Here is a 13,655-nt window from a genome sequence, read left to right as displayed (position 1 = left end):
CGACATACTCACATAAGACATGACAGGCACACTTGCATTTTTTCTGGAATCATTCTTCCACGTTTTTTTCTCAATAAACACACAATTTGCAATAGCCTAATTACGTTCCGTTTCCGTCTCAAACAAGAAACCCTCATCTTCTTCAAATACACCAATTATACACGAAGACAGCAAATGTATTTCCAAATTCAAAACATGAGATGTATCACAAATCTTTCCTCAAATACTCTTGAAACAATGACATCACCACCAACAACAAAAGAGAGAGTTTACTGAGAGTCTGAGAGAGATAACAAAATGTCTTTAACAGAGCGACTTTATAATCATCTTTCTCTCTTCGATCTATTTCTTGCCTTGTTAGGGCTCTTTGTTTTCTGCTGCTTGCGTGAGAAGTTAACAAACAAACGTGGACCAATGCTATGGCCAGTGTTCGGAATTACTTTAGAGTTTTTCTTTCACATGAATGATGTCTACGGTTGGGTCACAAAAAGTTTGACAAGATACCGAGGTACGTTTCTATACCGAGGAATTTGGTTTGATGGGTCTTACGGAGCTGTGACTTGTGTCCCTGCCAATGTCGAGTACATGCTCAAAACTAACTTCAAGAACTTCCCCAAAGGTGCCTTCTTTAAAGACCGGTTCAGTGATCTGCTCGAGGATGGTATTTTCAATGCTGACGATGAATCTTGGAAAGAGCAACGACGGATCATCATAACCGAGATGCATTCAACCCGGTTTGTGGAGCATTCTTTTCAAACAACACAACATTTAGTAAGAAAGAAGCTATTAAAGGTGTTGGAGAGTTTCGCAAGGTCACAAGAAGCTTTCGATCTCCAAGATGTGTTCCTGCGGTTGACGTTTGACATCATCTGCATTGCGGGTCTAGGTGATGACCCGGGAACTCTGGATTCTGATCTCCCACAAGTTCCATTCGCTAAAGCTTTTGAAGAAGCAACAGAGTCTACTCTGTTTAGATTCATGATCCCTCCATTTATATGGAAACCTATGAGGTTCTTTGACATTGGGTATGAGAAAGGTCTAAGGAAAGCTGTTGGGGTCGTGCATGGGTTCGTCGACAAGATGATCGTGGATCGTATCTGTGAGCTCAAGGAGGAAGAAACGTTAGATAGTAGATTTGATGTTCTCTCAAGGATCATTCAGAGAGAGAGTCATAGAAAGGGAAACAAGATTGATCCTTCCACCATCAGATTCTTCAGACAATTTTGCACAAGTTTTATTTTAGCTGGACGAGACACAAGTTCTGTTGCACTTTCTTGGTTCTGCTGGGTGATACAGAAACATCCAGACGTTGAAAATAAGATCATTAGTGAGATCAGAGAAATATTGAGACAGCGAACCAGCAAAACTGAGAGCCTCTTCACGGTCAGAGAACTAAACAACATGGTATATCTACAAGCAGCACTTTCAGAAACACTGAGACTTTACCCTCCAATCCCAATGGAAATGAAACAAGCCATTGAAGATGATGTGTTACCTGATGGGACATTTGTAAGAAAAGGTTCACGGGTTTACTTCTCAATCTATGCCATGGGAAGGATGGAATCAATATGGGGAAAAGATTCTGAAATTTTTAGACCAGAGAGATGGATCCAAGCAGGGAAGTTTGTCAGTGACGACCAGTTCAAATATGTTGTGTTCAATGCAGGGCCAAGGCTTTGTATAGGGAAAACATTTGCCTACCTGCAGATGAAGATGATAGCTGCTTCAGTTTTGTTGAGGTATTCAATCAAGGTTTCCCAAGATCACGTCATTGTCCCGAGAGTCACGACTAACTTGTACATGAAGTACGGCCTCAAAGTGACAATCACACCAAGGTCGCTGGAAGAAAAGAGACTTGAGTCATGTTCCATGTAGAAGAGTTGTAAACTAAAATACCTTAGAGGAACTCAATTCTATTGCTTAAAATAGTAAAACCACAATTTAACAATTTTTTGACCTTTTACTATCTCAATGAAAAAAGTATATACCTGTTTTGGAGTTGGAGCAACTAGCCAACTACTAATCATCTCAATACATTTTACAATGTGTGTTGCATGTGCTGTCAAATAACACTTATTTGATATATTTCAAGAATGAAGAAATGTATTCATCCATGGAGATTGCTTTAAATGTATTTCAAGACTCAGTTCAATTTCTGAGTTCTCACTTCCTATTTAAAGCAATCTCCAACTAAACCAAGCATTAAGTATCATCATCAGCTCTAAGACTTGATCACAACGATGATGATGCTAATTGCTAAACCAACCAGTAACATAGGAAGTGAGAACTCAGTGTATATACAATCAGTAGCAAGTAGGCCTGGGCACTAATACCCGTTACCCGTACTCCACCCGTTACTCGGCTCGTACTCATCCAAAAAAAGGTACCCATACCTTTAGGGTCGAGTAAAGGGTATTATATTTATATTACCCGTGAGTAAGGGACGAGTATAGGGTATTAGTTTAGTTTTCAATACCCGTCCCGTTACTCGGCCCTTTACCCGTTTTGCTACCCGACCCGTAAATACCCGTTAATATTTTGTATTATTATTATTATTATTATTATTTATTATTAATTTATAGAGTTAGAGTTAAAACTTAAGTTCAACTTAGCCTAACTGAATTAATATATTATTTTTATTTTCAAAATTCGTAATTTTATAATTTTGGAACTATATATTGCATAAATTTATGAATTTTTCATTTTTTGGATTTCAAAAGATAAAACTATTATTGCGATTATTAACATTTTTTTATCGGGTACTCGTTTTCCAGGTAATAATAAAGGGTCGGGACGAGTAAAGGGTCAACTATTTTTTACCGGGTACCCGTTATTTAAGGGTCGAGTATGAGTAAATTTTTTCTGTTACCCGTTAGGGTTGGGACGAGTAAAAGGTCGGAGAAAATTCAAGGGTACCCGTCCCGTGCCCAGCACTAGTAGCAAGTATAAGCCCCAGTCTTTTCTGATTCTCCCACAAGGAAGCATTGTTTCCAAAACAAGTTTCACCAACATATTCCATTCAAATCCAAACTGCCCAGGAAAAAAACAGAACTTGGGTTTAGATATTTGAGGCCCATGCCCACATTTTGTAGTATGTGACCTTTTGTAGTATGTGAGCTAAGTCCAAATTTCCAGAGTTTTGCATCTTTTGGTGAGTTTGATACAATTTATAAGGTGGTGTCACCAAAGACATGAACGCAAATTTTGCATTTTTGATAGCATTTTTTGGGCGTTTATAACGACGCATTTTGCCAAACATACAATTTGCGTTAGCACGAACATTAACGTTTCGTGTCCCACAAGAAACTTCATCTTCAATTAAAATTGACTAAAAATTCCTCAAAGCTAACTGTCTGTGCCTGAGGATTGCAACAAAAGTGGAGTTCTTAAGCCAAAACAGAAAACGCATGATAAAAATACTTATTCATATACTTGTTACACTTTCACATCAAACAATAACTTTCCATCTGACCACAAGTACAAAAACAGAGATATTTCAGTGAGATTAACTATCAATGTCTCAAACGTCTTCCATGTCTTTAACAGAGAGGGTTTATAATCATCTCTGTTTTTCCGATGTTTCTCTGGCATTGTTGGGACTCTTTGTTTTCTGTTGCCTGCGTGAGAAGATAACCAAAAAGAAGGGACCAACGATATGGCCAGTGTTTGGAATCACTCCAGAATTCTTCTTTCACAGGGATGAAGTCTATAGTTGGGTCACAAGGTGTTTAACAAAATGCCAAGGTACATTTCTCTATAACGGAATGTGGCTTAGTGGGTCTTCTGGAGCTGTGACTTGTGTCCCTGCGAATGTCGAGTACATGCTCAAGACTAATTTCAAGAACTTCCCCAAAGGTACCTTCTTTAGAGACCGGTTCAGTGATCTGCTCGAGGATGGTATCTTCAATGCTGACGCTGAGTCTTGGAAGGAGCAACGACGGATCATCATAACCGAAATGCATTCAACACGGTTCGTGGAGCATTCCTTTCAGACAACACAAGACTTGGTAAGGGAGAAGCTGTTGAAGGTGATGGAGAGTTTCGCAAAGTCACAAGAAGCTTTCGACCTCCAAGATGTGCTCTTGCGCTTGACATTTGACAACATCTGCATCGCAGGTCTAGGTGATGACCCTGGAACTCTGGATTCTGACCTTCCCCTTGTTCCCTTTGCTAAAGCTTTTGAAGAAGCAACAGAGTCTACACTGTTTAGATTCATGATTCCTCCTTTTATATGGAAGTCCCTGAGGTTCCTGGACCTCGGGTATGAGAAAAGTCTCAGGAAAGCTGTCGAGGTTGTTCATGAGTTTGTCGACAAGATAGTTGTGGATCGTATCTGCAAGATCAAGGAGGAAAAAACGTTAGGTAACAGATCCGATGTCCTCTCAAGGATTATCGAGGTAGAAAGTCACAAGAAGACTGATGAAAAAGATCCTTCCACTATCAAATTCTTTAGACAGTTCTGCACAAGTTTCATCTTAGCAGGAAGAGACACGAGTTCAGTTGCACTTACATGGTTCTTCTGGGTGATACAGAAACACCAAGAAGTTGAAAACAAAATCATCCGTGAGATTAGAGAAATATTGAAAAAGCGAGGGAATGATCATCAAGAAACAAGCAAAAACGAGAGTCTCTTCACGGTCAAAGAACTAAACGACATGGTGTATCTACAAGCAGCACTTTCAGAAACCATGAGACTTTACCCTCCAATACCAATGGAAATGAAACAAGCCACTGAAGACGATGTTTTCCCCGATGGGACTTTCATACGTAAAGGTTCAATGGTTTACTTTGCAACTTACGCCATGGGAAGAACAGAATCCATCTGGGGAAAAGACTGTGAATCGTTCAAACCAGAGAGATGGATCCAAGCAGGGAACTTTGTAAGCGATGACCAATTCAAATACGTTGTGTTTAACGCTGGACCAAGGCTATGTTTAGGTAAAACATTTGCTTACCTACAAATGAAGACAGTAGCAGCTTCAGTCTTGTTGAGATACTCAATCAAAGTTGTTAAAGATCATGTCGTTGTCCCCAGAGTTACAACAACCTTGTACATGAAACACGGTCTCAAGGTAACCATCTCGCCAAAGTCCCTGGAAGAGAAGAAGATACACATTCAAGACTAAGGTACTCAAGTCATGTTCCCCTGTAGAAGGGTTTGCAAAAAGATAAAGACTTTTTCATGTTTAGTATCCAAAACCACAATGTAACAATCTTCACCTTTTCTACCACCTAAGCCTTAAAAAGACTTTAAGATCATTCCACAAACTCATAGCACAACACATTGCATTGTCACAGAAAGATGCATTGGTCAAAGATAATGTAAGAACAAATCCTAAACTCAGATAATTCAATCTAATTGATTAACAAAAAACTTCTAAGGAAAGGATTAGGAGAGAGTCTTTTCGACGATTGCTTCCGGTAGCATCTTCAGCTATTGATGCGCGTCGAATTCACGAGTCGCGTGTTGACCCGTCGCCACCATCGATTGATCTGGCTTTTTATCGGCGTTGGATTGAAGCTATGCCACGGCCGCCTCGACGGTGGTGGTGATCTGGAAGACGAATTTTTGTGTTATTGTTTTTTACTCCTCATGAGTTTTATTATTTACGGATTTACCCCGTTTCTTCAGATACGTCAATTTACTCCTCAAGTAGTGTTTTCTATAGATTAACGAGCAAGTTTTTTTCCTTGATCATACCAAACAAGGTCTAATTGTTTTACCTCCGGAACCGCAGCCTCCACATCCTGAACATCCAGATTTTCATGAAAAGCGTAAAAACTAAATATTCTCTTTTAGTTTATGTATCTTATTATATAAAGTTTGGTTCTTAAAATTAGTAACTCACCAGATAGTAACACGTGTCAAATTACTAATATGAGATTTTGACATGTGTAAAAGTTAATATTTCATAGGAAATTTCAGATACAAAAAAAATAAAAAAATTGTTTTAAATAATATTAATAATGTAAAAAGATAATTATCAAAAAAATTTACAAAAATTAAGCAGTTTTTAATTATTTTAAGGAGACTAATCATATATAATTGTTTTTATTTGAAATTATAAAATTATTTACTTATTTTTATTTTAAGCTATTAATTCTACAAAAAACTAGAAAATAGATAAAGGAAAATATACATAACATTATTAATTCTAAAAAATGTAAATAATCACTTCTATATAAACATAAATCGTCTCATATTATTCATCTAACAAAATAATTTATTCAAAAATATTACTTTTAACTTTGTTCAATTGGTGAAACCTTTTTAAATGAAGACAAATTTTCCTTATTTTTTAAAAATTTTTAAAATATACTCATACTTTCTCTTTAATCAGTATGGAGTAGGTAAGATTAACATTTTGACCAAAAAAAAAGGAAGATTAATATATGCATCTTCTTTTTCTAATATACTGTATTTTAAGTTTTAGATTGTTTTATTTAATTTATATTTTCATCTTTGAATTATTTGAGATTCATATAATACCGTGCTTATAATTTTCTATTTTTTTTAATTATCTCAAATTAATTTTTTCCTAATTTCTCGACCTTGATTGGTTGGTCATTGATCCTTTTTTTGAGCAAACATAATTGTTACCATTCGTTCAATCTCAAAAAGAGATAAAGAGGAGAAGGTCATCAACCTAATGGTTGGATAAAATATGTTAATCAAACACAAGCTTACAACAAATATAGTTAAATTGGAAAAACATAAATCATCGTTGATAGATCCATAGGAGCTTGGAGACAGGGGCTACATCATGGTGTGTCAAAGAAACTTCCATGAATACATTGAGAAATTTAACATTAGTTACTATCCAAATATTTTGTGATGTTAGAAAAGGGCCTTTAGTTTCGTTGGTTGCTGGAGCAAGTCACTTTGAGATAGCTAAAATAAATGAACATGTTCTTTCCACACAGGAAGAGGGCAGAGCCGAGGTTCTCTCGATTGTGGAGGAGGTTGAACGCAAGGTTATCTCCCTAAGGAAGGAAAGTGGGGGAGGAGGAGGTTGGACGCAAGGTTCTCTCCATAAGGAACGAGGGCAGAACCAATGTTCTTTCCATGGTTAGTTATACACTTTTGCGATGTAATTTTTTTTATTCAAAATGTTTTTTGAGCCAACACTTTTTTATTCAAAATATTTGTTGAGCCAACACTTTTTGAGCCAAAATGTTCATATAGACATCTTCTAGGTGGTGGTAAATAATATATTTGTAACATACAATTGTAAAAAATACACTTTTAATGGTAACATACATAAAAAATTTGTATATGTATATGGATATAAATCAGTACGTTATATAGCAATTTTTTTTTTATAAATACTGTACAATAAATTTTAATATATTTTTATTAAATTTAATTTTATCTACAAAACTTTAAACCCGCACATCGGACGGGTCCTTATCTAGTTAGTTTATATGGACAACTTAAACTGAATTTTTGAATATCATAGTAAATATTCATTTTAATTATTTACAATATATTTGTTTTATTTTGAATGGTCAAAAATACTAAATAAAACTAATGACATTTGCACAAATACCTTTTTTACTATATCCTTTTGCAAAAATACTATTTTTTGTTGTTTATATTAAACAATATTTTTTTAGTATATAACTAAATTTTAAATCCTAAACTCTAAATACTAAATTTTACTCCCTCAAAACTATAAAATCTTAAATACAAAATAGAAAATTCAAACCTAAATTTTTTTTTTGATTTGTCATCGGACGTGGGCATGGGAAAAGAGATTCTCAAGATGGGTAAGAAAGAGGAAGATGGTGTTCCGGAGGTGGCGGAGGCGGAGGCAGCGCCGGTGATGAAGATAAAACTTGGCTCGCGATGCTCAAAGCGCAGATCACCCGAGTATTTAAGTAAGTCGGTTTTTTGTTGTTCTGGGTATGAGACTTTGGTTGAAGAAATAAGTTGATGTATGGGTTTTTTTTTTTTTTTCTTTTGTGATTTTCTCCAACTTAATCTATCTATTTTGCGATTTTAATCTGTTTGTGTGATTTTGGTGAACAAATATAATATAATAAAAAAATTGATGGCTATACAAAATTTTTTTTGATCATTGCACAATAAGATAATCAAGCTAAAGAAATCATCTTTATTCTTTATCTAGATGTTTGATTATCTCTTACATATTTATTTTATTTGTAAAAGTATGCAATGTTTGAATGAAATAAACTATTGTAATACAATTATTAAATTAATTTTTCTTAATTCTCTCTTACCTCCAAAAAAATTGTAATACATTTTTTTTAGTATACTCATCATTATATTTAGTTTTTGTGATCCAACATACAATTGTGTTTTATTTTCCACATGTATCCAAACATGTCTCTCTTACTTCAATGAATAAATGGTTCATGATATAGTTGATTCTAATGAATTTTCAGTTTTTCTCAAAACCAATTTCAGATCAGTGGATTTAATGTGTTCAATAATAGGGGAAAATCTGAAAGCACATATTGAGCCTTGCACATCCAAATTATCATGAAGAAAGTGTACAAAATATTATCATAAACACAAAAAACTGAATGCACACTTTGTTAATTTCCAAAACAGACAAAAGTATCATTCACACTTGTGACTTGTACCATAAACTTATAGATCCGATCCAAAAAAAAAAACCTAGGGACATTTGCGCAAATACCTCTTTTTAAAAACGTTTCAAAACCTTATAAATATTTGGATCGAGTCTCTAAGTAGTAGTTACTATCTAATAATATCTTATAATACTTTATAATTTTGCCTATTTAAAAATTGATACTTTTGAAAATGAATAGGTGAAATAGGCATATTTCTAAAAATATTCTCATACTTTATAATTATTAAATTAATTAAATTTAATTAACATAATACATCAATCCGCCCATACCTAGTTTTACTTAAAACAAATGATAAATCAAGCAATTTTATAATATAAAACAAAAGATTTGTAATTTAAAAATTATATTTGTTCACTAAATTAAATTTCTAATTAGTTATAGTAAGGCAAGTGCTTTACAACATCTCTTTATGCAAACTCGATCCCCTTCAGTGGCCTTGTGGCTTTAATGATTTTAAACCACTGGCTCATTGGCTCACACGAGCTGTCTTTGCTCAGACACTTGCACGCATTAGCCACCACGTTATTGTTGGTTGCATCTACGTCAAGGCAAAGAGAAGTATTGTTACTTGCTGTTGAAGATAGGTGCATCCTAGAGGCTGAGACGGTCTGCCATTTCGAACTGGATGTCGAGCAGCTCGTTCGAGTCATCGTAACCGGGTTATTTGGTCCGTTGCTCTGTAAACACAAAGACTGGTCTTTGATTCTTAGTGCTTGTTTAGTGTAGCTCCATGGTTCGGAACTGTTGCACGGTCCAAGAGTAAGCATCATTGTCTTGTCATTGAGAGATCGTACCATGCATAGTCCGGTTAAAGGATGGAAAACCAGATTGTAAGCATCGGTTCGAGGGCCCGGTCCTAGTAAACCAAATCAATTTAATAATTAAACATAAATGTTATATAAAAACTGAACTTTTAATAAATTTTTGTGGTATATGCATGCACCTTGAAGCGGAGATTGAAGAAGAGAGATTTGTTGCAAGAAACTTGAGTTCCGAACACTAATCCAATCAGAATCCAACACACCATAATACTCAATCATCCCAACCACACCTTGTCTTAAGTAATAGCTTCCAGTAAGAGCCCAAAGCGACCAATCGAGGTCATTTTCAGCAGCCCAACCGGTTAAACACCCAATATAACGGTCATCAGCAGCGTTTCCTCCTCTTTCATCTATACCAAATTCACTGAGGAACAACGGAAAGCCTTGGTTTAGGAGATAACCGCCACCATTTCCTATCCGGTTTAGGACCCGACCGCACATATCGTTAGGGTTATTGGTCGCCCACGAGTTTCCATCACTGAAAGCATACCAATGGAGCTCGAAGACGAGTTTACCGGTGAATGATAGTTTTACGGGTCGAGACCTAACAAAGGAAAGGTCGGAGTCGAAGCTGAGACCGGAAAGAATCACAAGTACATTCTTGTTTGCTGAATGAACTGCTTCCGCTCCTTGTTGCATATAGCTTACGTACACATTAATACAAAATTAAATCAGCTTCTAATCAGAATAGTACGTACGTACGCGCATAGACTAAATAATAATGTTACCGTACTTGAACCAATCGTTAACGTTTTGTTTAGGCCCTCTAAGTTCATTCCTTAGACTCATGCCAACGACATTAGAGACACCGTCGAATGTCCCCGCCATTTTCTTCAAAGCGGTAACCCATACGGTGGGATCGAAGAACTGGTCACCGAAGAAACCGTTACCGTCATTGTTGTCGCAGCACCACCCTGGTTTGGTTAGGTGGTTGTCTAATATCACCATCACGTTATTGTTTCCTAATGTAGTAACTACCATCTGCAGAACAAAAAAAAAGGAAAAGAAAGATTATATCATCATTCACATTTCAATTTCACTTCTTTCTATTACAAGATTGCGGTTTCGGTTAAGATTGCTGGTTTTAGTTTTATGACGTGGATTTATTAAAAGTGTTATGACATGTGATATATATCCCTTGAAAATCAGGAACAAAGACTCATCATATCGACATCGTTCACAAGTGGTACACTTGTTCATTTGCAACAAAAAAAACAATCATGTATGCAATAAGTATCGATTATACAGATGCAAAATATATACCATTACGGACAGAACAAGTCCTTGAGAAATAGACTTAGTTTATTTGCGCAGAAAAGGAAAAATGCCAAACAAACGTCACGAGTGTTATGTGTTGTGGAGTTAAACATTAACTTCACATTTACCCACTACCAAACAAATTTTAATTAAGAAATTGACTAATGACATATCTCAAGCATAGACCGTACAAGAATATTATGTTTTTCTCTTTTCAGAAATTTTGTTTTAACTAAGATTTATTTAATTATAACAATTCCCAACCAAACCCCAACTAAAAATTGATTATGGATTTTGTATATGTAAATTTTTCCTTGAAGAGTTGACGTGTTCTTTAGCCAGATTGGTTCTTCTACATTTTCAATACGTGTCGTTGTTTGATAAGCAACATTGAAACTTGGAACATTGTTCTTTCTATCAATTCTTTTAAAAATGAATAATTGTTTTGGACTTTAAAAATTAGTTGAACAGATACATTTTTAATGTAAAGATATCTTTCCCTAAAAGTTTTAAACATAAGTCCATCTACCACCTATATGCCTTACTAGTTTAAAACTTTATACGAATAATTATAGTTTTTTAAAAGAAAAAATCAAAGTTATATTTATATATATATATATATATATAAAGATATAATTCACATGCGTAAGGTTCATGAGGACCAATTTTTCGTAATTTCTTGCAGACGATAAATGTTTAGTCTATTGGGTGGAGGATATTGTAGTCATCTCATTTAGTTTCATATGAAAGATGTAAAGTCGAACGATATATCATGGAAATATAACTACTTTAGATATATACTGATCAAATATACTAATATATAAAACAACTACTATTAAATTTTGTTTATGTGTAATTAGAAAAGTTGTTTATATATTCACATGACACATGTAAAGGATGTACTGACGTGCACGTGTATATCTATGCATATGCCTCTTTTTTTTAAAAAATATCTATGTCTATACATACATACGTACGATATCTTGCAGGTGCACTAAATATTTAAATAATCTTCCTAAAAATATACATGTTCAGAAAACATATTTTCAATATTTGCATGAGAGAATTCAATCTCTGTCCCGCTAAATTTGTTGGTGGTCAAATTCAAATGGCAATGTAACAACTAGAAAATAAAAAGAAAAAGATAAACCACACAATGATAATGGCCCAAAAGAGAAATTATAAATGAAATGTACTAGTAATATTTAGAATCAAGAAACTAGAGATATTATAAGAGTCAATGTACCTTGTAAGCTTCAATCAGGGAGAGATCAATAATGGAGGGGTTGTTAGTTTGGAAGCCAACAATATCATCATTAAGACCAAGGCTTTGAAAGGAGTGTCTCACTGTGACATTATTAGCCAATGTCTCATTAGTCATCAAATCCAACGGCCAAGTTAACCTAACACAATTGAAACCCATATCCACTATCTTCTTGGCCACTGCATCCACCGGTTGTTTGCTAAGCCCTTCCGCTACAACAGGCTGGAGGTGGGATGGCCAGTTCGCACACACGAGCTTTACCCGTTGACCTTTCTCGTCGACGATCCAACGGGAGCTCGTGGAGAGGGGATAAGCCATGTTTGGGACGGTCTGTTGTGCAATGAATGAGAAGAAGAAACAGAAGAATGGGAAAATGTTGAACATGCGTTTTGGCTCTTTTGTAGTCATTTCTTTTACGAAGTTGTTTGTGTGTTGGAGAATCATATTGACAAATAGTCTTATTTATAGAGAGATAGAGAGAGGGTTGAGGATGAGTAAATTAATGTCTCTGTCATAAAATTGTTCTTCCTTTACTATTCATATATCATTAACAATACGGTATGTTTTTTATTCTCACTTTAATATTAGTTCCCCTCTAACGTATCTGATATATCATAAAAAGCCTTTTTCACGCCTGCAAAAATATATATCTCGACTCGAATTGGCATCCACTTAATGAGCAGGATTTTTCTTAGGAAATCTCATAGATTACAAGATCAAGTTAAATGGATAATTAATATTTGTGTAATATTCTTCTATTATCAAATAAGTAAATTTTTTTTTCTTTTTTAAATAAGTAAATTTACCAATACTGAATATATATGTAAAGAATTTGCTAGTCAAGTTAACATTATATAAATATAAGGTTAAAGGCTAATGAATAAAATGAGAGAAACTATTATACTATCAAGGTAATTTCCTCGATTCTATCAATTTTCATCATTAATTATGAAGGAAGAACAATTTAATGACAAATATCAGTCACGCCTACACATTCTTTTTTGTCAACTGATCACCATTAGTGTAACAACTAAATCAGGATTAAAATGTAATAATGAATTATAGTAGTATGAAGTTTGTCAATTAGAATCTAGAATGCTTTGTCGAGAGTCGATAACTTTCCATTTTTTTCAACAGTGTTTGTTATATTGTCAACTAATGTAGTTGATATATATGCGTTTAATGTGTACGTACCCAAAAAACCAAATGCTTTACCAACTATCTGAATCTCTTTACTTATTTATATAAATAATTTAATGTCATTTATTTACCTGAGCTGTATTACAACTATTTCACCTGAGCTGTTTCATGTAAAACCAAAAAAAAAAAACAAAAAATAAAGCATTGTACTTACCTACAAGTTTGTAATTAAAAATCCTTCCATTCTAGTTACGAGATCAACGAACGATTCATTATAAATTCAAATAATCGAAAATAATCTTTTTCAGTTTTTTTTTTCACTTTACAGTAAAAATTATAAACCTTATGTGTGAAGAATCGTTAGTTTTTGCAAGATTGCTAGACCATATTTAATTTTACTATAAAATACTAGAAAAAAAAGATTATTTGCAGCTATTATTTATAATTTATAACATGTGACCCAAAGAAAAAGAGTAAAAGAGTCATGGGAAAAAATGTACAAATTAAAAAGTCGAAATATATACTATAACTTTGAAATTTTGAATGTAAAG

At 34.4% G+C, this 13,655-nt stretch overlaps 2 protein-coding genes and 1 pseudogene across 4 annotated transcripts; 2 read left to right on the top strand and 1 right to left on the bottom strand.

Moving 5' to 3' along the window:
- The first annotated feature begins 176 nt into the window (after nucleotides 1-176).
- Nucleotides 177-1,998, top strand: LOC104755596 (cytochrome P450 86B1-like). Of its 2 annotated transcripts, XM_087494379.1 has the most exons (2): nucleotides 177-508; nucleotides 620-1,998. In XM_087494379.1, exons 1-2 carry the CDS (start codon nucleotides 298-300, stop codon nucleotides 1,873-1,875), a joined length of 1,467 nt encoding a protein of 488 aa, XP_087350505.1. In that variant the 5' UTR covers nucleotides 177-297; the 3' UTR covers nucleotides 1,876-1,998. The 2 variants fall into 2 exon arrangements, with proteins under 2 accessions (XP_087350505.1, XP_010476305.1); XM_010478003.2 differs by having other exon boundaries at nucleotides 179-1,998.
- Nucleotides 1,999-3,313: 1,315 nt separating this feature from the next.
- On the top strand, nucleotides 3,314-5,259 carry LOC104755595 (cytochrome P450 86B1 pseudogene; annotated as a pseudogene). The gene has a single exon (XR_015585727.1). The product of XR_015585727.1 is annotated as a cytochrome P450 86B1 pseudogene (transcript).
- A 3,667-nt stretch (nucleotides 5,260-8,926) lies between these two features.
- Nucleotides 8,927-12,474, bottom strand: LOC104755594 (glycosyl hydrolase 5 family protein-like). The gene is made up of 4 exons (XM_010478001.3): nucleotides 11,947-12,474; nucleotides 10,177-10,424; nucleotides 9,566-10,086; nucleotides 8,927-9,478 (listed from the first exon to the last, which is right to left on the bottom strand). The coding sequence occupies exons 1-4, from the start codon at nucleotides 12,406-12,408 to the stop codon at nucleotides 9,030-9,032; spliced, it is 1,680 nt and encodes a 559-aa protein (XP_010476303.1). The 5' UTR covers nucleotides 12,409-12,474; the 3' UTR covers nucleotides 8,927-9,029.
- Nucleotides 12,475-13,655: the final 1,181 nt, after the last annotated feature.

Source organism: Camelina sativa, chromosome 17, assembly GCF_030686135.1.
Source record: "Camelina sativa cultivar CO46 ecotype springtype chromosome 17, ASM3068613v1".
Lineage (NCBI taxonomy): Eukaryota > Viridiplantae > Streptophyta > Magnoliopsida > Brassicales > Brassicaceae > Camelina > Camelina sativa.
The sequence above is the reverse complement of the archived record's forward strand: the minus strand, read 5'-3'. Positions and strand labels throughout refer to the sequence as shown.

Coding starts and splice junctions, on each gene's coding strand:
- LOC104755596 (XM_010478003.2), top strand. CDS start 298: ATGTCTTTAACAGAGCGACTTTATAATCATCTTTCTCTCTTCGATCTA.
- LOC104755594 (XM_010478001.3), bottom strand. CDS start 12,408: ATGATTCTCCAACACACAAACAACTTCGTAAAAGAAATGACTACAAAA. Junction 10,425..11,946: donor CCCTGATTGAAGCTTACAAG/GTACATTGACTC, acceptor TTTGTTCTGCAG/ATGGTAGTTACTACATTAGG. Junction 9,479..9,565: donor TCTTCAATCTCCGCTTCAAG/GTGCATGCATAT, acceptor TTGGTTTACTAG/GACCGGGCCCTCGAACCGAT.